The sequence below is a fragment of the Macrobrachium nipponense genome, chromosome 14, assembly GCF_015104395.2.
Source record: "Macrobrachium nipponense isolate FS-2020 chromosome 14, ASM1510439v2, whole genome shotgun sequence".
Taxonomy (NCBI): domain Eukaryota; kingdom Metazoa; phylum Arthropoda; class Malacostraca; order Decapoda; family Palaemonidae; genus Macrobrachium; species Macrobrachium nipponense.
In genome coordinates, this window is record NC_087207.1 from 14997148 (window position 1) to 15023854 (window position 26707).

The window sequence follows — 26707 nt, forward strand, 5'->3', positions numbered from 1 at the left end:
GTTGGAGAAATGACCTGTGTGGAGTAAACAGGAGAGGAAGCAGCATCATCATTGGCACATATATTCCTAAAGTTTGAAATTTTCCCTTTTCTACATATATATCTTGTAAAACTACAGAAGGATTTTACATCATTGTGGATTGTATCCCCATATATACATGCATACACAATATTCTTCTGTGCATTAATACAATTAATATCAGGAACTCATGTAAACTGATTGGTATTTAGCGGAGATAGTTGTTCAAAAAAAGAGCAAGAAAGAAACCACACGACCCATGCATAAACAATATGAGGACAGGATACGGGAATGACATACGGCAAAGGACTAAAGAAAAAATCAGTATATTAGGAGATATCGTGATTTTTGCAGTTGATGCAGCTTTGGGGCCATATTGAACTACAAAAAAGCATTGGTATGCTTTAAATGATTTCAAGATGAATATGCAAGAAAAAGACGTATTAACAATTACCAAACAACACAAAGCATACAAAAACAGGAAATGAAATACAGTGGTTAAGAATTCAAATACCTTCAAATATCTAGGAAGTATGTTCACAGAGGTAATATGAACAGTGAGGAAATCTCCAAAAGGACAAAGAAATTCAGTGAATGGTGTGGGGACTTTATTATCTCAGACACTTAAGTACCAAAAGACGTCAAGAAAGCCATATTCGAATAATTGCTCCTATGATGGATAATGAAAAGGAAAGAAGAATAAAAATGTTAAAAGAGAAACCTGTCATAAACTAGGTGTTCAATCCTAGATCATCTTAATCTTTATTCACATCTCTCAAAAACCTCACTATTTCTGGAGCAATGAAATATTCAGAAGCCTTTTCTGTATCGCCTCCGAAATAAGCCTTGACAGGTTTTGGGTATTGGCCATCGACTTCCATACCTCCCACCAAAGAACGCTGCTCTTCTATCAAACACATTCTCTCAAACACTGACTTGACTCTCTTGAGAATCTTATCCTTTGTCCATTCCTCTTCGTTAGTAATACTCTCAAGTTCCTGGAAAAAACAGTTCTTTAGGGCAAAGCCTCCTTTTGAGTGGAGAGAAAACATCCGGCTGTCCCAATACATAAACTGATTCTTTATTTCAGCAGGAACCCAATTCTCCGTTTTGAAAGCAGCCAAGATCATCTTGCAAACCAGAAACACATCTCTCTTGTTAACACTCAGACCTCTCATAATCTTAGTTTCTGTAGGACCAAAAGATAGTCTCCATTCGTCTTCACCAACATTATTCAAATAAACCTCCTCCAGGTGACACCTGTCTAGACTGCAGTTGGGTTTTGGAAGACCCTCTGGCCATGAGGCTCTCACAGTAGGAACGAAATCTATGTCTATGAAGAGCATAGGGTATTCGGTACCTAACCACAGGAACGATAAATTTATACCAACTTGTGTTCTCTTAATTCCTGGCATTATTACCTTCATCTTGTCACCATTCAAGTCCATTTTAGTTAAAGATTCCCTGGCAATTCTATAAAAGCTATCTAAAAAACGGGTTCCTTTCAACAAACTTTTGAGATCTTCTCTGACTGGCTGTACTTTCAAAGACTTTTTGTGGCCACATTGTATGGCTTTTGCTTTATCAAGGTCAATCAGTTCAGCTTTCATCTCTCCATTTGGATATGCACTGATTTTCTTCAAAAGCAGATTACAGTCGTACTCATCTGGACAATATAAGCGAACGTTATCTTCAGAACTCCCGACAAATCCTATATCTCCTTCAAACATCTTATTTCTTTAAAGATATTTGTCTATTCAATGAGTAAAGGAACTGAGCTACAGCGTCTTTTATTTCACGAGCCTCGCCATCTGTATAACTGACAAGATTTTCTGTTGCAAAATTTTCCACACCTTTCTCTAGCAATTGTTTCTGGATATGATCAAAACGGCTAGTAAGCAATTGCTCATATGTCTGAACATTCACATACCTTGATTTTCCAGTGTCACCACGACTGAGGCCATAGTGGTTTAGGTACTTCTCATAATGTTCTGAGAAAGATTGTTCTAATTTTATGCGTTTGCTCTTTTCACTGTCTGTTGTCAGATTCCTGATGAGGATGTTTTCTGTTTCCCTGTGACCAAACATAGCAGCATACTGAATGGGCGAAATGTCTGAGCGATCCTTACTAAGAGGAGATGCCCCACACTCTAGCAAATATGCAACAGCGGAAGAATTCCCACTTTTAGCTGCATGGTGGAGGGGTCGAGATTGGCAAACTTCATTCAGTATGCTCTCGAGATCAGGACTTGTAAGTGATGTCAAGAGATGTAAAAATAATGGCAAAGGCTTTTCACAGCACACTTTCAAAGCCTTTAGTTGCAAAAGATTTATATCTTTATCAGAATTGAAGTTCTCAGGTATTGGAATCTCAGTTTCATGAAAATTAATTTCCAGTATAGAAAAAAGAACGTAGAAATAATCATCTGTGCTGTCTAAATCAAGTTTCTGTGGAATTTCATCAAGTCTAATGTCTTTCTTGATAAGCGAAATCTTTGACTCAACATTTTTAGGCTTCTCAAATTTGATTCCGTTAATTCCCTCATCTATAAGAACACTGCTGAGAGAAAGCATCCACTTACAGGATGAATACAAAGTCTCCTGTCTCTCTATCCTTTTGTATGCCATTAACACTAAGACAAGGAAGGATTTCCATCTGTTAGGACTGATCGAGACACCAACAATGGTATACTGAAGAAAAAGCACCACAAGTAAAAGGATGACTTGCTGAAGCTCTCGTTTATCATCTTCATCTTTGAATTTCTCCGCCATCTTGTCAAGGGCTCGATAATCCTTCCCCAACATCACCTGTGGAAGAAATGTGCAAAATTATGAAAAATGATTGCAATTGCCTTAGAATGTTCTTTTATCATTAGCTGTACTTACTAAGGAAAGTTGGATATTTCTAACAGTGACTATTGGTAATTGTGTCTTATATGGTACAGGATTAGATTCCATTACATGCACAACAGGTGAAAAATATGAACGTTATTATTTCCCCCACTGGCAGCTCCCAATATGAACATGAATGATTACTGCACACTTAACCCTTAATGGACGGATAGGCTCTCAGGAGTAGTATCAACAGAGTGTGGATGATGGATGGACTGATCCTAGGGAGAAGCAATATTGTGCGTCTTCGATTTGAAAGGAATTGGGCAGGAAAGAGATGCCACTACTTCTGTAGCCCATAAATTCACTAATGGTAACTTTTAGGCTGGATAAGATGAGAGACTGGGCGGCTCAGGGCTTAGTTTTGGTCTCGAGTCTTGACTTCCAGCAAGGATGTACGGCCTTCTCTGTCTCACATGATGTCTTTTTTGTAAATTTACTCATAAATATACCAAGGGGTTGCTGTTGGTTTTAGTTCTTATCTTTTATAATAGTATGTCCGTTATAAGCGCAATTTTGCAAAGAAAAGTGCAAGGCAATATTAGAAAAAACACATATAAAACCATAAAACTTACAGCATCTCCGTTATCGGTAAATTTACGTAAATATTTCACAACAAATATGCTCAGAACTTGTTACTAATTTTATTTCTTAGCTGCTTAGATATTGTTTGATCTGTAAGTATAATTTTACAGAATATAATAAATTCATTTATTACAAAAATCATGTATAACTTCGTAAAATTTGCGATCGATTTGTAAAAGAGGCCCCACAACGGGTTGTCAAGAGTCAATTTCAACTTCTCATAGAAGGTAGGGGAATTTTTTTTATAATTTTTTTTCTCACACCATGTGCATTTAAATATCTTCCTCTTTCCACTGATGATTTATTTATTTATTTATTTTTTTTTTTGGCCAACCTCAAAGTTTACCCGGTCTAGGGCGCTGCACACTGATAAATTACCCCCTCCAGTAATTAACGGGATGAAATATGAATGGACAACCTGGATTCATGAAAAATGAATATTATTTCTTAGACCAATAATCATTATAAAATGCGGATTATATCAAATACCAAACACTAATGGGAAAGCAATAGGGACCAGAGAATTGCAAAACTGGGAGCTTTAATTTCAGTTTGAGAAATTCTAAAAGCCAATACAAACCTCCAGGAGATATAACTTCTCGGGAAACAAATCGACGGGAAGTTTTCCCTCTTTATTCTTGAGGAAAGGATTAGCATCCATATCTAGGACTAGGCGTAATGCAGTTGAAAAATGTCCTCCATCCAGAGCTGCCTCTAAAGATGTACAGTCATAAGGCAGCTCCCTATCATAGTTGCTTCCGCCTGCCTTCCAGACGTACCATGCTGTTAAGGTAGCACCGTGTCTGCACGCTGTTATGTACAGCTGTGTCAGTGAAGCAGTATCTGAACTAAACTGAGCTTCCCAAGGCTTCTCTCCAGACAAATCTTCAAGTATCAGATTGTTCAAGCTTTGTGTCAAGTTGAGCAAACAAGAACCCTCCACAGCTTCATCCTTCAACATCTCAAGCAGCATCTTATGTTCCCACTTGAGAGTATTGACGACAGCCTGAAATCAATAAATCATAATGCTGAAAATATAACTCAAAGGCAACATTATTAAGGGTTTGGATTAAGACAAGCTTTATAATAAAGACTCGGATTCTTAAGCACGTTCAGTTTTTTAACTGAAAAAGTTTCTACATATAATTAGAAGCGCCCGATTTTGATTTCACCAGAAAATGTGTGTTGCAGTTTCAGACCATATAAATAGCATGTTCAGGCATCATTCTCAGTCCATAAATGCAATCATCGCTTAAGCAGGCTCAACTTTAGAATAAGCTGACTAAAATGGCCACTATGTACTCCATATATGTAAAAGTGTATCATTAATACTTTCACAACAGCTTTTTAAAAAGTTACCTCTATTTTGTTTAGAAGAATATATGAATTCTGAAAGAACTCTCAAAAACGGTTATGGTTTTGGACATGTCATGGGAAGATTCAGGAAACAGTCATTCATAAAATTAAGGGACTCAAGATGAAGCTGGAGGAATCCTAGTAGGACCCAAGAAATCGTTGGAAATGGCCAAGAAGAAACAGAGGCATTTAAAGAAGGAAACAGAATAGTGACAGAAATATGAAGCGTAGAGCAAATGGCAATGCAGAGAAAGAAAATGAAATTAACTTACTGTCTGGAATAACAGCTACCAGGCTCAACAATGCCAAGGAGGAATCAAATTCGAATAGTCTGGTAAGACACAGCGTTATTGGATAACTGGGTAATTTTTATAAGATCTCAGTAACTGGAATACTAGACCTTCCTTGTTAACAGTAAGAGGTCTGCTTGCACTTGTCCCGTTGTTCAAGTCGAGGGTAATTTAGAAGAAAATTCATTGCACATCACTTGCTTATCACAAGACCTGTAAACTGCCATATCTGAGACATCAGCTGATTTAGATATTAAAAATCCATGTAAAACTAGAAAGGCAAGACACTAAAACTCTAAAACATGTCAGCATCTGCACTGTTAATTAAGGAAAATAAATTATAGTATTCGAGAAACATTAGATCAATGCATGGCAACATCAACCCAACATGCTGGGAGTCAGATCCTCACAGTGAATGAGAACGATGCCAGGAAATGCCACTTGCTGGAACAAGCAGTGTTGCTAGCCTGCTGCTAGCTTGTGGGTTACACTGTCTTGAATGCATCATTGAGTTTAAAAAAAAGAATTTTATTGTATCATGAAACTTAATCTTCTTTTATTGCAACTAAAATGTTGATAACAATCAAACTCTTATTAAAAATGGCTGACCAACACCAGATCTGGAACTGGCAGGACATGAAAGAACGAGAATTAATAGAAGATTTCGAGGACAGGTTAAGCACTTGTGCTGCAACAAATACTCTTACTCTTCATAATGTGAATTTAATAATCTGCCCTACACTAATAAACACTGGCCAAATACCTGTAATATGTGGATTTAGACCAACTGAATTGAGTACTGTTAACTACACAAACCCAGCATGAAATTCACAAGTATTTTTTATCTTTTTATGTGGCAATACCAAAATCAAATCCTCTTTAAACTGTAGAAAATAAATTTCTACAGTTGCTGAACTACATGGCAGAACCAGAAGAAGACTCCTACCAAGAGCAGATGCCATCCATTTTTCTAGCTCTTCTAAGGATTTCAAAATTACTTCACTAAAAAAAAATAAGTTCAATTGTATAAAATAGTACTGAAGCAAGGATAGCTTAAAAATATCGTACCGTAATTTCGTACTATACCTAAAGAAACGTACCGTACTGGTACGATAAAAGAAAATTTCGTACCGTAATTTCGTACCTCTGCCATTACATTTCAGTGAAAATTAATCAACAATATTATCTTGGAAACCATTCCTCCTCCAGTTTCAAGACTCACCTAGGGAACTATATTGTGTTTTTTAACTTTTCTGCTGTGTTAAGTATGTGTGTGTGTGTGTGTGTGTGTGTCTGTTTGTGTCAGAGAGAGAGAGAGAGAGAGAGAGAGAGAGAGAGAGAGAGAGAGAGAGAGAGAGAGAGAGAGGTGGAGGCTGCAAAACTTTATTAGGCACACAGACAAAATGAGAGTGAAAGGCGGGTCAACTAGAATTGCAATTATTTTTGCTCCTGTCAGCATGTGCAGCCCTTTTGAACCTACATATAATATGCCCTTTTGCATTTTTATCATAGAATTGTAATTAATCAAAGCAATTAACCTATAACAGGCTACGGTAATAGGAAATACTAAAGAGATGTCAACATTGGCCTTGTACTTTATTATGAATGGACTATAACTTCCACATATATATAAACAAAAACTTTATTATCATCATTCACTGATTTTTTTGTTTAATGAACATTAATTGACATTAATAAACATAAGTCTTTTTATAATATTTTTGGGTGTAGAGATATCATTTTAAAAAATTTAGCTTTCACATACAGATGAACAAAAAGATTCATTATTTTTACTCATTGTTCTTTTAAGTAAAAACTGAATCTCACATCCATAAATTGGTCCTTTGATTATTTATTAGGTGTTGCAACGCAGAAACATGATAGATTCAACTATATCCTCTTTGAGCCCTAGCCGAAGTTCATCGAGGAGGATATACTGTAAACCTGAAAAAGTACGCTCTACACAAGCCTGAGTGACAGGAAGAGCAACTGCCACTTCGGCCAGTTTCTTCAAGTCTTGATGTGGATGACATTGTCACCATTTGAAAATGTCTACATTCCTATCTACTCTCTTACAGCCGCCAAAGTTCTGTACCACTTGTCTTATGTCATGCATGCCAGTGCTTGCTCGCTCACTGGCTTCATTGTCTTGGTCACTTGCATTCAAAAGCTGATCAATCACATCTATGTTTTCACCTGTCCTATCCTCGACATGCAGACAGTGTTCTTTTTTGTCATGCATTATTGCCTTGTTTTCCTCTTTTTCTATTTCCACTTTTGACATCCTTCTCCACAATTCGCATAGATGCTTTTGAACTATTATCTTCTATGGCTGCTAATTAAGCAGCCACATAAGCAGCAAGAGAAGATAGGTTACCCTATCAAAAAGTCAATATTTGTCATCTGTTTTTTCCGGGATGTGGGCAGTGACATTGGAGTAAATAAGTACGGAATGAGTATGGAAAAGGTACGGAAAAATTACGTAATTTCGTACCACACCTTACTTGAAAAGTAATATAGTACCGTAATTTCGTACCGTTCTTGCAGGTGGGAAAATACCATACTGTACCGTAATTCCATACTATACTGTACCATACTGCCACCCTTATACTGAAGAGATCACCCGAATCACATCCTTTACAATGGAAATGGATAAAGCGACTAGTATCCCAAACAGACCCCAGTGTTTTACCGTTTCAAAGCTAGTAATAGATTCTGAACTGAGGGCAGCTTTCCTGTCTGGCAAAACTTTTAACCAAACATTTTGAATGCAGGGTGTGTGTGTGTGTAATTTTTTCCAGAAAAACAGAGAGAAAACATCTGAGAAACTAATGGCCAGAACCTTTAATTTTCAGAAATTTATTTTAAAACTATAAAATACTTAAAAGACTTACCCTTGTTACTACCATTCCAACCCAAATGGTAATGTCCGGAGTTAACCATGCTAACTGGACAAGGCCTAGTCCTGAATCTGTTGTGGTAAGTGGAAATCCAGCGGCCAAGAGCATTGGCAGCAAAGTTCTGTTATTAGTTTTAACGGCCAGTGGCAATATGGGCCTGTCACAACTTCCTAGACGCTCATGAGGTACTCCCCAGGCCAGCAATCTACTCACTGTCATTGTGATCTGTACTTTGTTTTGCTGGACCAGTCTATCTAGATTATTTTCACTTCCTGTAGGAGATATTTGTATTCTTCTGTCAGGATCATCAAGGTCAGTTGTTCCAGCAATGATATTCAGCAGTATTGAGTAGAGTTGCGAAGCTATTCTGCTGTCTAGCTGGAATGACAAATGAAAAGGATTTCAGTATAACAGTGACAGTATCTTTCAGAGCCCAATAAGGAAATTGACTTTACTTTCGTTCCCACTTCCTTTCCTTCATCTTGCTGTCCTACCTCACCAACTATGACTTCATCTCATTTACCTTTCAGATCTATTTACCTTTGGGTCTACCAATCCAAAGACCTCTTTACAATTTCTTAACCACTCAGTGGCTGAGAACGACAGAGCTTGGCTCTATAGCCTAAACTTCATCATTTTTTCAGACACTGAATGTAGTCAAAAAGGATCATAACCTAAGCAATGTAGCCCCCAAAAAGAAATCAATGAGATGCTTGTAAATAATTATGTACTTAAAAGTGTAGACTACAAGATTATTTCCGAGGCTGAGATAACAAGGCAGCCAAATGAATCTGAACTTCACTGCCTACATGCAAAAGCAATAAAGGAAAATGGAATTTATATTCTAAGAGTCCACTGGAATTAAAAAAAATAAAGACCCAATACATGTGAAGAATGTGCTCCAAAAATATACCTCAAAAAGATTAAATATACGCCAGAGCTCAAAAGAATGTAAGTTAATAGACCAAGATTCATCAAAGATACAGGGAAACAAAACTTTGAATTATATGGCACACAGATTATTCAACCAATTTGACCAAAGAACTGGAAAGATGTAAAAATGAAAACATTCAAAAAGAAACTAAAGACATGCTTTCACAAAACCAGTTATATCAAGAAGAGGGTGTCATATAAGAAAACCATAAACTGGCAAAGAAATGGAAACCACTGGAGACACAAATGGAGGGATGATGGGAGTGTTTCTGAGAAACATAGGAATGATAAAAACAATCATAAATTACTTTTAAATCAGAATAACTCGCTTTTACAGCGACAACCACAGTAAACTAATATATGAAATAATGTAAAAATGGCTTAACACTGAGTCTTGTATGATGACCTTTGACTTATCCTTTGAAGTTCAAGTGCTTGTAGGCCCTTTGAAAGTCACATGGACTCTGAGCTGTTGCAAAGTTCACTCAAGTTCTGAGAATAATTTTCTTTTATTCCCATTATCTTCATAGATGAAGTTGATTTTTCCATTGGCCATTACAACAGAAAGATGAATCACATCCAAACATAGATAGATCACATTTTCTAAGTATCATTTACAGACTCTCTAGTTTAAACATATGCGTCTAAGTCTGCTTTCCTCTTCCAAGTAAATCTGTCTCAGTCGAGTGTGTGCTTGTTCATGTTTGCAGTAATTTCTACGTATAACATTGTTCCTGTGTCGTTCACCTAGAAGTCGATGTGCTCTGACAAGAAAGCTGTCCAAGCAGGCTGAAAATCCATTATTGTAGTAAGAATTTCACATAGCTGTTAAACCCTTTCTTGACAAAGGCTTCAGTGAGAATATGGAAAAATTAAAATTAAAAGCACATTACATGATATCAAAATGGATCCACAGCAAGTAACACTAAACAGTTTATGTCTTAAAGCCAATGGTAAAGTTGATAAGCTTTTGAGCTTTTACTTGTAGTACTAGTATAGGGACTAGAGTCTACCAGACACGAACATCTAGGCAAAGATAATATATTTCCATGGGAAAATCAGGAGAGACAATCTTTTTTTAAGTGCGTCGTCTGAGAGATGATCTTGCTTTTGCCAGCTTCGTTTCTCTTAACTTCTGCTTCATTATCCTGGAGTTTCCCTAGTTAGTGCCTTTTTACAGATGGCTGCATGCTGTCCATGTGACTGCTTTCACTTCTTGTGCAAGGAGATGCCTCAGTTATTAGCACTCATCGTTGCATTTTTGTAAATGGGCAGTGGAAATGGAGGTTTGGTCTGTAAAAAAAAAAAACACAGTAACATTCATTCAGAAGGTGCTCTTGCATTGAGAGGACGCTTTCGTAGAACAACAAGGATAGCATCAGCTACCACAACATGGTCAAGTCTTGACCTGTCATGAAAAATTACTGTCCTTAGAAGTACGAGTTCCATTTTAGGTCTCTAATGGTGTATCTTTTCATCTCAATAAGTTGCATTTAGCCAAGGCTAAAAGGTGAAACCAATTCACTGAACAAGGCAATAGAACCTTCCCATGGCTGCCTGCCTAACACCAAAGAAAGAATATGAATGAAAAGTTTGATAGCAGAAGAAAACAAGAACTTTAAGTAAAGGAATTTTTATAATATCCACGAAGCTGCATTAGCTTGTTTGACACACCTTTAGAAAAATAAAAAGGAAAACTAGAAAAGATGTTACAAAGAGAGCATGCCAGCAATACTGTAGAAGACAGTTTCAGAAACCATGGGAATTCCTACACGATCAGCACTATAACCCGAAATTTTGATTCCAAATTTAGGCGCACCACTGTGTAAGAGACCTTGAATAGGCACTCGAAATATTAAGAATCATGCACATATTTCAAGGGCCTGGCTAAGACTTATGGCATGCTCCAGTACTATTCTGTACTTGACGTTGTAGTACCATTAGTAGACTTAAGCCAACTAAGTGTGACGTTCAAGAGGATCCAACTAACACAAATTGCACATGGATGCTCCTTCAATCATGAAAAGCTTAACTAACAAGAGAGCATGTTGTTTCTCCTTAGTAAAAGATGCAGCACTCTCCCCAAGACAAATAAAACAGGAAGGTCAGCATAATACGAGAAAATATACGCTATCATAAATGGACAAAATTTTTTTTAACCAGCTGCATCAAAAATAGAATAACACCCTCCAGAGGTGTCTGCAGTACCATAAAAAGTAGAGACCAAACTTCAGCGTTTCAGGGAGGGAATTATTCTCAAAATGCCAAGATTTGACAGAATCATTATTGCTGAGACTTGCAATAGCTTTGAAGAGGCCACTCACGAGTGCACAAACATCTGGTTAGATTTCCCTTAACCCACAGCCATAGATGATCCACCTGTGCTACGTAGGAATTAGCATACGCCAAAAAATGAAGTGGTCTTTCATAGACAGTGGGCAGGGCAATATCACTGAATAAAAGGACAAAAATAAATACACAGGAAAACCGTGGAAATATGAATGAGGAATAAGCAGCTGACAGTGACTTGATCAATGATAACTTCTCTGCAAGACTATTTTCCCTGACGCCCTTTCTTCAGCGACTACTGATTCAGAAAACTGTTACGAAAGTGGAAAGAGCTGCGCGAAGTTATTATAGAATTATTGCCTTCATAATTCCCTGGAAATTACGACTTTCCTTACCTTTCTGGCTGCATGAATAAGGAATTAGAAGCAGAAAAAAATATTCACCACAAAGTAAATTAAATCAGGAAGCGCTTTTTTAGCTGACAATTGTACTAAACTGATAATATGAACGATACGTGTATGCAATAACATATGGAGAATATATGCAATATAATGCCTACATTATACATGTAAAAATACTAAGATCTCTGTTTTGCATCCGACTTATAAATCTCAAGACTCACCTGTGTGTTTGGCTCCTTGGGCAGATAATCCTGCAATCTTGTGCCCATGCTGTTGGCAATGTCTACTGGCGTCTGGTTCTGGTAGTTTCTGGCTACCAAGAGTGCTCCAACCTCGATGAGAGATGTCACCGTATCTCCGTTACCACCTCTTACCGCTGCATGAAGGATTGTGTCCCCCTGTTCATCCATGTAATGCGGTTCTATCTGTCCGTCAGTTGCGCTTTTCTTTAGCCATGAAGCTTCCCGCTTACCCTCCATTCCAGCTCGCTCGATTATGTTAGATCCGCTTTTCTCGTATATTTTCTTGCTGTCATCCTGGGAACAGTGCAGATGCATCAAACTCACAGAGATCCTCTAAGGATAGGTTTAAAGATTGTTGTCCAATAAGGAGAAAAAAATGACATAAACACATTAAGTACAATTGAATGCAATCCTTAACGTATTAAGTAATAAAGCATTACATTACTGAATGAGAATGGAAATGAGAACTGTGAGAATAAAAAAGAAAACAGCATTTGAGTAGCCGGAAATCATCATTCATGAAGAGCACAAGTTACACAACAATTATGTAAGCACATATAATCTGTTATACATAGCATAATCAACAATATACCTGACTAAAAAAATTGAAGGAGCAATTTTTTTCATCTTTGCTGTATAGAGTAAATGACAGCAAGCTAGGAAATATTGTTACTGCCTTTAAGATCCTTGCTTTCTTTATAACTCTAAATGTTTTCAGCTCCTTCCTTATCTTTGTTGTGAACTAGGAAACCCCTCAGTTCAAGTACCCCTCATTGATAACTAGCTTTAGGCTGCAGTCTGTATAGTGTACTCTGGGTATGTCCAGAAGTGTTGTTGCTAGGCTATGTTTGAGGTATTAAGAGAGAGGAAGGTATAGTAGGCTTCCTGGACAGGGTCGTTGACGATGCACAACCCCTCATCAGGATTGATATCTGAGTATGTTAGCTCCACGAAACTGTCAGTTAGCTGCTATTAGCATCCAGATTGCATTCCATCAGGCTACTCAAAGGCTTATTAGTGATCAGACAGTGAGGAACAAGTTGCATGAAGATGGCTTGAGGAGCAGACGCCCCCTAAGATGCCCAGAACTCACCCCCAACACTGAGCAGCCTGTCAGGTATTTGCGCATGATCACCAGAATTGGCAGTTGCATCACTGGCAGTTTGTTCTCTTGGACAGTGTTGAATACAACACATCATTCATTCAGGTGTCTTCACACTCTAACATATTGATCACAAGTAGAAACGGGGAATCTGCTCTCATCAGTAAAAAGAACAGACCTTCAGTGATGCAATTACCAATTCTGGTGATTATGTGTAAATGTCAGATGAGCTGCTCAGTGTTGGGGGGTTAGTTCTGCATCTTGCAGGGCGTCTGATCACTAATACACCTCTGAGTAGCCCAATGGAATGCCATTTGGATGCTTCTAGCAGTTGACTGACAGTTTCGTAAAGCTAACATATGCAGATATCGATCCTAATGAGGGTTGTGCATCTTCCAGGAAGCCTATCGTACCTTCCTGTCTCTTAATACCTCAACCATAGCCTAGCAATAACATCTCTGGATGCACCCAGCCTGTTGGCTGCATTCCTTTGTGAAATACCATCTTCCAACGTCTGGACAGCCCTTGCTACCTCTGGTCCCTCTAAGTACCGCCTAGCACATCCCACAAGCATGGAAGGGCAAAACATCGATAAGAAGATGAAAGAAGAAACTCATTGCGGCAGTCATTCTGAGAGCACAGTGTACAGACCGCAGCCTTTATAAAGCTAGTTATCAATGAAGGGTACTAGAACTGAAGGGCTTCTTTGTTCACAACAAAGATACGGAGGAGCTGGAAACACTTGGAGTCATAGAGAAAACAAGGATCTTAAAGGCAGTAACAATATTTCCTAGCTTGCTGTCATTTACTCTTTATAGCAAAAATTTAAAAAGGCATGCTTTCAATTTTTTTAGCAGTGTAACTGAGTGTGCATGTACAATAAACGTATATATTACACATGGGTATAGTGATATATTTGTTCAATTCTTCATGTACACTGTACACAGAACACATTATAATTGTATTCTACAATAAACCCTTTCGGATTGAACCATCCCATTTACGTTTCACTGGTTCACTGTACTTATTTATGCTGCTTTAATACTCACCAGACTACTTGTGGAAGGACCACATATCCCAGTATCTTTAGTCATTTGTTTTCTTAACCACCATGTACAATCATTGCCACCAGCAGCACTAGCATAGTCTGCTGCACTGCGGGCAAGATACACTGACAGAGACCTAATTGTAAGGGGAAAATCCGTGAAAACAGTTTGAATTGTGTGAAGCCTGTTACCCAGAGCTGCCTCGTGTAAGAAGGACACGCCATCTGTTGACTGATGCACCTTAGATTGAGCTTCTAGCAGCAGAGTTACAATTTTAGTATGTCCAAGGTAAGCAGCACGATGAAGAGGAGTTTTTCCATCTTTATTGATAACATTGATTTCCACACCTTTACTGATCAAGAGTTGCACTAAGTCTGTGCGACCTTCACGGGCTGCCAAATGAAGCAATGAATGTCCTTTTTTGTTTTGGGAGTTCACATCAAGTCCTGACTCTAGAAGGATCGCCATAACTTCACAGTTGCCATTAAAAGCTGCATGATGAGCACCCATATTGCCACTAAAATTGATATTATACATGTCAGCATTAGCTTGAAGAAGTATTTTCATTATAGGAATATATCTTTTTATCGTTGCAAGATGCAAAGGTGTGTGTTGTTGATTGTTCTGAACGTCGACTGTAGCCCCAATCTGAATGAGTTCCTGAACCAAATCCACGTTGTTAGAGTTAACAGCTCTATGTAATTTTGTGTTGCCTTCTTCATCTTGAGCATCTATGTCAGCAACATTTCCTCTTGGTAATTCCATGACTTCACCAATTTGCTTACTTGCAAGATGAAGATTGACAAATGATCTTTGCTTCCTGCACAGCGTTAGCACCTGTTTTAAGAAGTATCGTTACACTCAGCTGATCACACTTTATTCATTTTGGTTTATCAAAACTCTTTTCTTTCACAGTACAATCCTGAAGGGCGCAAGGAAGTCTCGCATCACATCTGGTGTCCTCGTGCGCAGTTGATCCACCATCCTGGAGTCTCTTCACAGCTGCCGCGGCATCTGCTTCATAGACTGCATGAGGTAGGACCCTATGAATTGTGGAGAAAATATCCAGTTTAGCATGACGGCACAAGTTCATATTTCTGAAGTTTTATTGACAAATTTACAGCCAAAATTTTCATCTCAAAAAACCGTTCAAAGTTGATATTCTGGCAAAGTGTTCAAATGCAAATGCAAAACGTTTTACATGTGTCTTGCATATGCATATATAAAATTATTCTTTTAATACTGTAGTCCTATAGCCAAATACTTATTTTTTCGGTTATTTAATGCTTTCGATGCAATAATTCCCTATTCTCGCATGAATTTCACAGCATGTATTGCTAGCAACTTGGTCGTAAAAAATACCCAACGGCCAAAATTGAATATGATTGAAACTATTCAACAACTGAATGCTTCAGGAAGTTAGTCATGTCTGAAGTACCCTGGTTAAAATGTTAACCTACAGACCCTCTCTTTTTCATCTTTATTGCACTGATCATAACTTTCTCAATCTAACCAAAGATATTAGTCCCGTGTTCCCAGTAATGACCAATAGAATAAATAAATAAAAGGAAAAATAGAGCTAGTGTAGGTATTTAACTAAAATTTTAATTTTTACTACTAAGAATGCTCTTGGCATGTGTGGGAAATTTTAGGAAGTTGTATTAACAAAAGAAATTTTACCTAAATGACAGGTTTTCTCAGCCATTTGTATGAGAATGGAGTCCAGATTGATCACCATCTTTTAGTCTTACAAATTTTGCAGTAAGATTTAGCTGTCAATAATTGAAATGAGTTTTAAAGTCTTTTATTGTGAAGATAATTTCAACTTTCTTTAAAATTGAGAGCAATATTAGGAAAAATTGTTAAGATTTAGCTGTCAATATTGAAAAGAGTTTAAAAATCTTCTATTGTGAAAATAATTTCAACTTTCTTTAACATTGAGAAAAATATAAGGAAAAATGGTTAAGATTTATCTGTCAATAATTGAAATGAGTTTAAAAAATCTTCTATTGTGAAAATAATTTAAATTTTCTTTAAAATTGAGAACAATATTAGGAAATATTGTTAAGATTTAGCTGTCAATTATTGATGAGTTTAAAAATCTTCTATTGTGAAAATAATTTCAACTTTCTTTAAAATTGAGAAAAATATTAGGAAATTTTTTTAAGATTTAGCTGTCAATAATTGAAATAAGTTTAACACTCTTGTATTGTGAAAATAATTTCAAATTTCTTTAAAATTGAAAAAAAATTAGAAAAAATTGTTACGATTTAGCTGTCAATTATTGAAAAGTTTAAAAATCTTCTATTGTGGAAATAATTTCAACTTTCTTTGAAATTGAGAAAAATATTAGGAAAAATTGTTCAACTTCCTTTAAAATTGAGAAAAATATTAAGAAAAATTATTAAGATTTAGCTGTCAATAACTGAAATGAGTTTAAAAATCTTTTATTGTGAAAGTAATTTCAACTCCCTTTAAAATTGAGAAAAATATTAGGAAAAATTGTTAAAATTTAGCTGTCAATAATGGAAATGAGTTTAGAAATCTTTTATTGGGAGAATAATTTCAAGTTTCTGTAAAATTGAGAAAAATATTAGGAAAAAATGTTAAAACATTACATATCACACTCCCTTTTCATAAGTATGGAACAGTTAATACCAGTCACATAGAAACGACCCGAGTAAATATCTTTTAATACACAGGAGCAAAGGCAATCTGAATTCTGAAAACTTGAGAGCACTCAGTCTAGACAACTCTTCTCTATTCACCCCAATGTTGTGTCCCCTTCAGTGATGCCAACCCCTCTAACCCTATGCACCCTACAGAAGACAAGAAATTACCCAATTTTCTGAGGTTGTGTTCATAAAAAATAATACTAATAATGATGTTGATCAATACAGGCGTTGTTACAATTACCATACACTTAAAAATATTGCCCTAAGGTCTAAGTCAAACTACCCTACGTGTAGGCCAATTACCCTTCGGTTGGCAACACTGGTCCCCTTGCCTGTCTTCCTCTTCCTCCATAACCCATACCTCATGCTGACTAATAGATCTCGCTTTTCCAATCATTGCTCTTGCCTTTCACCATCTATAAAGTAAAGTGTTCTTCAGTTATGAGATTTTTACATTTGTTATATTTCAATTGGATTTACTATATCAATATCATCTACAGAACCATTGCTGGTGTTAATTGTATATGGCGTTAAATATTTTAGTTATTATGTTTTACTTCACCATGAAAAATATAATCGTTTTTCTCTCAAGAAGTGAAAAATTTAGTCCCCAAAATACACTTTTAAGATTGAGGCAACTGTACAAATTCTGGAAGATTTTAGAGCACTGTTAGGATTAGTTATACATTTGCGTTATTGATTATGAAAATCTAATAGCACATAAATACCTATTATCGAAAATCAGTGCATATTTTAGTATACTCCGCTTTTCACAGATCAGGAAAGGATCGATAAGCCTAGCCTTACTTTTATAGGTTAATATTCAGTATCCTTCTATTTTTGGATATGCCAGATAAACTAAATGTAATAAGCAGTTTTGTTTTTTAACGATGTATATGCAAAACATAAGACCTAAAAATTTTGACTGCTAAAATAAAACCCTCTTCAGACAAAGAAAGAAAGAAAAAAAAAAAGGGATAATAACAACTAACTGGCCAGTCACACAAAAGAAATAATTCTTTAACAAATCTAACAAAAGATACCGAAAATAATTTTAATTTCCGTCAAATAGGATTGCTAAATAGCTCGGGTACCGGATACCTAGGGCCGGAATAATCGTATTTCTTTATCGTGGGAATAATATCCAAAAGCTAAGCAGAAACTGTTACCACGACACGTTACCTGCGCATCGACTGTTGGGCGTCTCTGTGGCTGTGCGCATGCGCCGCCCCGAAAATTGTTATCTGATGTCGCCAGCAGCTGAAAAATACTGCACCGCTTTTGTCTGAAACATTGAAGGAAATGATAAAATAGCTCGTAGCGTGATAAGACCATGATATCTAACGTTATATCTATAATATTATCAAAAAACAATACCATTGTTCCCATGAATTTCCTTACTACTGACAAAAGAGTTTTATTGTTAATGAGCATGTACAATGGAGGACGTTACTCAAAACAATAACCTCTCAATCACTTTCCTCTGATTAATTACACTTTTTTCCCCATGTCACAAGTAGCTTTTCTATTTAAGTCTGTTGGAGTGTAGCTACACTGCCAGTCTCCCTAGGTCTCTCGTGTAAGAATATCAAGGGATTGAAAAGGAACATCAATATCCGGCCATCTCTACAATGATCATTTTTGTACGATGCAGTCAAAAGGTCGACGTTAGATTACGCCTGCCTTGTACTGGCACGGGCTCTTGCTTCACAGCAACCCGTAAAGGTCAAAAGATTTCCATAGGTGAAAGTTCAAACGAGTGCACTGAGGTCTAATGTCTTACTATCCTATATGAGCTAACGTCCAATCTGCAGACCTTACATCTTGTGAGGCACCTCTAATGTCTACCAGAGAGTTGCTAATGCATCTTCCGGTATATTTTGCATCTTCCAATCTTGGATGGTCTGGGATGCAGCTTAGATATTTGTCAAGCTTATTCTTAAACACATCTATGCTCACTCCTGATATATTCCTAAGATGAGCTGGCAATGCATTGAATAGACGCTGCATTGTCAATGCTGGCGCTAGTGGATTAATGTCCTGTGTGCTTTCCTTATTTTTCCTGATATAGTTTTGGGAACTATTAGTCTACCTCTGCTTGTTCTTTCTGATATTTTTAGCTCCATCTGTCTGTTTCCATACCTGAATTATCATGTAGCATTCTCTTCTCCTTTCTAAACTATATAATTTTAAAAATTGTAGTCTTTCCCAGTAGTCAAGGTCCTTAACTTCTTCTATTCTAGCTGTAAAGGACCTTTGTATACTCTCTATTTGTGCAATATCCTTTTGATAGTGTGGGTACCATATCATATTGCAATATTCAAGTGGACTATGAACATACGTTTTATGAAGCATAATCATGTGTTCAGCTTTTCTTGTTTTGAAGTGCCGTATCAACATTCCCATTTTTGCTTTACATTTTGCCAGTAGAATTGCCATTTGATCATTGCATAACATGCTCCTATTCAACATCACACCAAGGTCTTTAACTGCTTCCTTATTTGTGATTGTCTCATTATTAGGTCCCCTATATGCATATAGCTTTCTTTCTCTATCTCCATAATTTATTGATTCAAATTTATCAGAGTAAAATACCATCCTATTTACCTCTGCCCATTCATATACTTTGTTTAGATCTCTTTGTAGCGCGTTCCTATCTTCATCACAAGTAATTTCTCTACTTATTCTTGTGTCATCGGTGAAACTACTTACTACCGAGTCCTTAACATTACTGTCTATGTCTGTAATCATAATAACAATCAGCAATGCAGCTAGCACCGTACCTTATGGCACACCGGATATTACCTTATATTCATCTGATTTCTCATCGCTTGCAATAACTATCTGTTTCCTGTTGTGTAAAAATTCTTTCATCCATCTTCCTACTTTGTCCACTATATTATGTTTTCTAATTTTCTTTGCTAATATATTATGATCTACCTTGTCAAAAGCTTTTGCAAAGTCTAGATAAACCATATCTGTTTCTTTTCTGTTTTTCATATTTTTATATATGTTCTCATGGTGGACTAACAGTAGGGTTCGTGTACTTTTTCCGGGTACAAAACGATGTTGTCCTATATTAAACAAATTATTTTTTATTAAATAATTCATAATATTTTTCTTCATTACCCTTTCATACACTTTCATAATATGTGATGTTAGACTCACAGGCCTATAATTACTTGCCTCTAGTCTTGATGCACTTTTGAAAGTAGGGGTAATATATGCAAATTTGTGCTCATCATAAATCTTGCCTGTATCTACACTTTGCCTTAATAATATTGCAAGGGGCTTTGCGATAGAATGGACTATTTTCTTTAACAAAATAGCAGGGACACCATCAGGCCCAGCTGCTGCTCAATTTTTAATTTCATTAATAGCCTGCACAATATCGGCTTCATTAATACCTATGTCTGATAAATATTCACTATTTTCATCCCTTATTTCTTTATCATTATCTTCATTATCAATTCTAGGGGTAAATTCTCTCTTATATCTTTCTGCCTATATGTTGCACATTTCCTTTTTTTCATTCGTTAATCTCCCTTCAATTCTTAGAGGGCCTATTTCTATTTTTCTTTTCTTCAACTTTTTCACATATGAGTACAATAGTTTGGGGTTTTGCTTGATATTTACTAGGGTTTTTTTTTCTTCCAAGTCCTGTTTTTCATTTTCTTTTTATTGTATAATCTTTTGTTCTGCATTTCCCATGTTACTTTTTAGTTCCATCACTTTCCATGCATTTTTTTTCTTTTGCAAGACCTTTTTTCCACTTTCTGATTTTCTGGAACAAGATCCTTCTGTCTCTTGGTAATCATGACTGATGTTTACTTTTCTTCTTCGGTATATATTTACCCACTATTTTCTCAAACATTTTATGTAATATATCTGTATTTACCTGTATATCATCACTTACTAAAATGTTATCCCAATCTTTGTTTAACTCTTCATTTATTTCTGACCATTTTATATTTTTACTGTAGAAATTGCATTTTCCATATCCTTCCCACTTTTTCATCTCTTGCTTATCTCTGTTTTCACTTGCTTTGGAATGGACTGTTAATTCTAAGACATTATGGTCTGAAATACTCGCATTATAAACTATTATTTCTTTAACATAATTCACCTCGTTCACAAATACTAGGTCTAAAGAATTTCCTTTTCTTGTTGGCAGGTGATTTATTTGTTGAATGTTGTATTCTAGTAGCATAACCAATAGCTTTTCGAATTGCCTCTTATCTTCTGGACTACTATTACTCTCTTTTTTATATGTATAAATACTACCACAATCTCCTATTCGTTCTTTCCAGTCTTTGAAAGGAAAGTTAAAGTCTACGGATAGGAGAATAGTCCAGTCCTTGTGAGATTTATACATATATCATCCAATTTTTCTATTCTTGTGTCAAACTCTTTAGTGTGAGGGGGTCTATCTATTACTATGTTCATTAAGTTTTCAGATTCAAATTCTACCACTATTAGTTCACATTCTGAGTTACTATATTTCTCATATATTTTTCCTTGTTTTATGTCTTTCCCATATATCGCGGTTCCCCTTGATTCCTATTTTTTCTATCTGATCTATAAGTTTGGAATCCTTTTATTTGATCATCATTACTAGTCTCTTGGGAATTCCAGGTTTCACTTATATTCATTATATCTATTTTCTTTTCAATTTGGGTTATTTCTTCTAAGAACTCTATTTTTCTTTTTGAGTTACACATAACTAAACCCTGCGCATTCATCACTATGATGGTTTGTGTGTTATCTCCTTCGTTTATTATGGGTAATAATAAGGATTTTCCCATGTCTCTTTCCTGTTCTGGTATGTTGTTCTTTTCTTCATTTCCAGAAATTCTAACATTAAAAAAATCCAAATTTTCCAATATATTTGATCTTCCTTCATAATAATTATTCATTTATTGTATGAATCTGCAATTTTCTCCATATCTGCACCATCCCCTAGCATTATATATACAGTACTTGTCTCTTGCACTGTTTCTTGGCGCTGATGCTTGTAAATTCTTTGCTGACACTCCACAGCGCGGTGATGGCTTGTTTTTTTCCTTCACCTCATGTTCTTTGTTCTTTTCTTTATTTGTTTCTTTTCTATTTTGGATTTTATTATTTAATTGATTATTTAATTGATTTTGATTCATGGCTACAGGGTGCATATATTTTCATTTTTTTTGAACTTACATCCTTTTCCTTCTTTTAGGTTTTGCATACTTTTGGATGTAGATCTCTGCATTCATCCTCATAGTCGTCTAGGCATGCACATTTACCATAGATTTCATAACTGTGACATACCTTGAGATGTTTGTGGTAACATCTTTCGCCGAATCTGCAATTCCCTCTTTTCAAAAGGGTGCAGACTTTGTCTTTCTTTTCGATTTTTGCTTGCTCTTTCCCATCAGTATGCAGATCTGGGTAAAGCCTTTTCGGGATTTGATTTTGTGTTGTCATTTCGTAATTTATTTCTTCGTATGTATGCTGCTTGATTGCCTCATATGTAGTATCTATGACTATCTCTGCATCCATACTCTTGTCCTGCTCTTTGTTTTCATTATTTTTTCTGTCATTTCAGTTTTGTTTTCTTCTTTTCCATTTTCCTCTTCTTCTTCATCCTCTACTATTTGCACATTAAGTCTTGATTTAATAACATTGTCTATCCATGAGAGACATGTTGAGCAAAATACTCGTGTATCCTTACTCGTATTTTGCTGGACTTCAGCACATTGGGATGCATGGGAATGTTGCATGCAGAACACTTTCTGATCAGGTTTTGTGGATTAACTGCTATACCACACCTTACACAGATTGCATGCTTTAGGCATTCTTTTTCCTATTGCATCAATTAGTATATTCACAATGTTCACCTTATTCATTTTCGTTGTCAGAATGTATTGATTGATGTAATTTTTTTTTATAAGTCTCTTGACCACTTGAATTTTAATTTGGACTCCTTCAATTATTTTCATGATATTTTCTGCTGATTTATTCCAGTTTGAAGGATCATATCCTTCCAATATGTCAATGAATACTTTTGGATCTTTTTGATTAGGGCTGTTATTGATCTCATAGATGAGAAATGCCAGCTCCCTTCCTGCTAACTCATCATGTTGCACATCTGCAATGCAAGCAAGATTTCACCATCTTTTTCCACAGTTGGAGCTTACGGTTATCCTGATCGAATTTACAATACTTCACTCGATAAACTAACTTAGTAGATGCTTTATCCTACTATTTTCACACTAATATTATCACCGACAATTCAAGATCACTTCTAGATATAATTCGTTTTCTAGTCGTATGTTAAACGCGTGATATCAGTTGATCAGTCAGACTGTACACAGGTAAACCTCACCAAGAAAAATGGCACTACTCTTAACCTAACTAGCATTTCGTCCTGTTGACCGATGATCTTTCTACATCCTCTCCTATACCAACCTTTGCCTACGATTCGACAAGGTATATATAAGATGAAATAATTGAAAATGTTTATTTTAGTTGTATTAAGAAAATAAATTGGGTATGCGGTCTATGCTCTATTACCCGATTAGATGTTATTCAAAGTCCTGACTTTGGTTAACAGAATTTAAGTTAAAATCACTTACATATATGGTGGCCTTTATCAAATTCCTATTATCACTCTTGTATTTCCTGCTATTAAAGAATGATGTTCATATTTAAGAACAAAACTTAAAAAAAAAAAAAAAAAAAAAAAAAGACTTGCCAAAAAAAAAAAGATTGTTATTGATTACTTTGTAAGTACAGGTCAATGCAAAAGATAGTCACAGAAAATATGGACTTCCAGAAATTTTGTTGTTGTTGGTGGGGTGGGGTGAACATGATGTGGCAAAGACTATGTGGACGTTTTTTTTTTCAGTAGTTCTTAGATGAATGTGTAGGAAGTACAGTTTTTTCTTTTTTCTTAAATAAAAAAACTACTTTTCCGTTAGAAAATACAAAACATATTATATATAATATTGCTACATATATGCATATGAGTGTGTAGTATATATATATCTATATATATATATATATATATATATATATATATATATATATATATATATATATACATGGTACCTGGTCTTTAATTTTTCACCTTTCATGTGGCAACTTACGTATATATATATATATATATATATATATATATATATATATATATATATATATATATACGTAAGTAGCCACATGAAAGGTGAAAAATTAAGACCAGGTACCATGTGGCTACTTACGTACATATTTGTCACGTGCTGTTTGGTGACTTATTATTTATATATATATATATATATATATATATATATATATATATATATATATATATATATGTGTGTGTGTGAGTGTGTGTGTGTGTGTGTGTTTGTGAGTGTGTGTGTAAAAGAGTAGGAACTGGTGTATTTTTACTGTGGTCTAATGGTCCTCTTTGAAAACAAGATGGCCATAAATGCTAAATTAACGCATGAAAACTACCATATATATTTCGGTCGATACAGTTCAGCCATGAATTTTGGTGAGAGTGGACTAAAAAATAGACAAGTACAAGGCTCTTATAATAATGATAAGAGTTTTTTTAAGCCGAAAGGTACTACTCACTAAACCGATTCAGAAACACATTTCCAGTAATTTGAGGATGAAACTATTAACTAAATAAGCAAACGACGAGTACGCCATACTATACTATAGTACTGTAATTGCAATTATGCAAGCAACCATTCGTAACTGTAGAGCAGGATAGTATAAGCGATTCTATGTCATGACGCGACAAAATACACTAAAAGATTGTAAAATCTGCGGAATGTTGGGGAAAAGGGGAGGTTACAGTTCAAATTGTACAGGTAAAATAACATTCGAAGAACGGCTGCAACAAAAACGAATCACACAGGTCATCGATTATGCCTGCTGGTGATTATGAAAAGAAGGCTTGGGACGAACAAGTATTCTTAAGCTATTACACAAAGGGAAAAACAAAAGACATTACCTTTACGCAGTACGTGATTGTAGTACACTGTTGCTGTAAAATCAAACTGGTTTTGCACCAAAACAGATTCTTCCTCGTTTGTGCAGGCTGTTTGTGTGTGTGTGTGCTGTATGTGTGAGTGTGAACTGTACCATTTAGGTACAAAAGAACCGTTACATTGGAACGTACACTGGTTACTACTGCTTCAGCTATTGATTGATTTATGGCTCCTAAAACTGGCGTCACAACATGCTGCAACCATGGGAAACCAACATCAAATTATATCGATAATCAGCAAGAGGACTGTAGTAAAATAGTTTTGGCGTTTATACCAAAAGTTGGACGAACCAGACAAATTTAACTTCAGCGAAAAGTTTGTCATAATTATCAAAAACTTAAAACCTCACCATCCAGCGCAACAGTTACATTCAATAGAAAAGTTGTTTCAGCTGTTTTCTCAGTGCCAATGGTTTTTATTATCGAATAGAAAAGCACCTTAGATCACAGGAAAGAATCATTTCTTTCGCAAAGCACTCTCAAGCTGCTCAAAACCCAAGGCCAAACTGAGCAGTTGCCAGACACCTCACATCTGTTTTATAATAAACGCGCCAACAGTTGGCTTAGCCCCGAGGGAGTGGATCGATGCCATATAGTCTATAAAGTTGTCATTTTACACCTTCCATCACACGCAAGACAAAGATTTCTTGAACTACTATATTTTCGCGATATACACAAAGCAGATAATAAGTACTGTTCCAAATCTGCAGCCTTTATTTCCATCTGTAATAAAATGTACTGTCAAAAAATTGAGTGAAAACTTAACGTGTCAGGGCAGCAAGGGATCTTTTTTTTTTTCTGTTTATCATGCAATGTTTACGTGGCAGAAAGGTTATCAGTAAAAAGTCCTAATCTTGATCATAATAATAATGATAATAATAAAAAACACGTATATAACATGGTATTAGACTCGTATACCAGTGAGATATCTTTTGGGTAAATCAAAATAAATGTTATCGCACGAAATGTTGACAGCAATGCTCTCGCATGTAGCAGGCTGCAGGCTAAAGGGTGAAGATGCAAATGAGAGGGCAGTTCAAATACGTGAAAATTAATGCACCGTCGCTAAAACCAGTCTGTTCAGTCTTGAGTTTTAATTTCATTTTGATATTGTTTACGTTAGTGGCTTTATTGTTATTATTTAGATTTAGTTAATCGTTTTATCATGATTATTTCTGGAAATGTGTTACAGGATCGGTTTTGAGAGTACCTTTCGGCTTAAAAACGATCTTATCATTGTTATGAACTTTGTACTTATCTATTATCTAGTCCAACAGCGATAAGTTGCACGCGATAAGTTTGTTCCATAAAAAAAAGTCAGAGTAGCCATATCTCATATCTATCTAGTCATTTAAATCTATCCTTCAACGTTGATCCATTGTGTACGGTTTTGCCTTAGACCTGTCATGGACTGTAGTTTCCGATTTGGCTTTCCCTGTAACTAAGGTCTGAACTAGAGGGTATTATTCTTCAGACCTGAAGCGTCCCTTCGGCCTTTAGCTGCAACCCCTTTCATTCCTTTTACTGTACCTCCGTTCATGTTCACATTCTTCCATCAGACTTCACACCCTCTCCTAAAACTTATTTCCCAATAATGCAACTGCTTTGAGGTTCTCCAGTCCTGTTACGCCTTTCAAACCTTCTCACCGTCCATTTCCCTTTCAGCGCTGAATGACCTCATAGGTCTCAGCGCTTGGCCTAAATTCTATTTTCCAATTCCAATTCCACACACTTCGCAAAATTTCTTGACGGTTTGCCGCAGGCTAGTAAAAAATTGCCTGCCATTTTTTTTGTATTCCTTGTCCACCCCACAGCTAGACGAATCTGAGGTGTTCGAACCGACTATATTTAGCTGCGTTTATACTTGTAATTTCACCATTGCACTTCTTGTAGCATTAAAAAAAAAATGCGTGTACATATAAGCGAGTGCACATCTGTACGGCCCAGCCACACAGGAA

At 36.0% G+C, this 26707-nt stretch overlaps 1 protein-coding gene across 13 annotated transcripts in view; it reads right to left on the minus strand.

The window, feature by feature from the left end:
- Positions 1-611: 611 nt before the first annotated feature.
- The window catches only part of LOC135226354 (ankyrin-2-like), a 28343-nt gene continuing 2247 nt past the window's right edge, over positions 612-26707 (minus strand). Inside the window, exons 1-8 of one of the 13 annotated variants that reach the window (XM_064265813.1) lie at positions 25188-25289; positions 17912-18014; positions 17033-17145; positions 14058-15097; positions 11886-12200; positions 8036-8419; positions 4076-4501; positions 612-2826 (exon numbers count right to left, since the gene is read on the minus strand). In XM_064265813.1, the coding sequence (XP_064121883.1) occupies positions 1750-2826; positions 4076-4501; positions 8036-8419; positions 11886-12200; positions 14058-14819 (2964 nt within the window). In that variant the 5' untranslated portion in view covers positions 14820-15097; positions 17033-17145; positions 17912-18014; positions 25188-25289 and the 3' untranslated portion in view covers positions 612-1749. Of the gene's footprint in view, positions 2827-4075; positions 4502-8035; positions 8420-11885; positions 12201-14057; positions 15098-17032; positions 17146-17911; positions 18015-24713; positions 25290-26707 lie in introns of those variants that run through there. The other 12 variants (XM_064265811.1, XM_064265806.1, XM_064265804.1 and 9 more) reach the window with 12 other exon arrangements.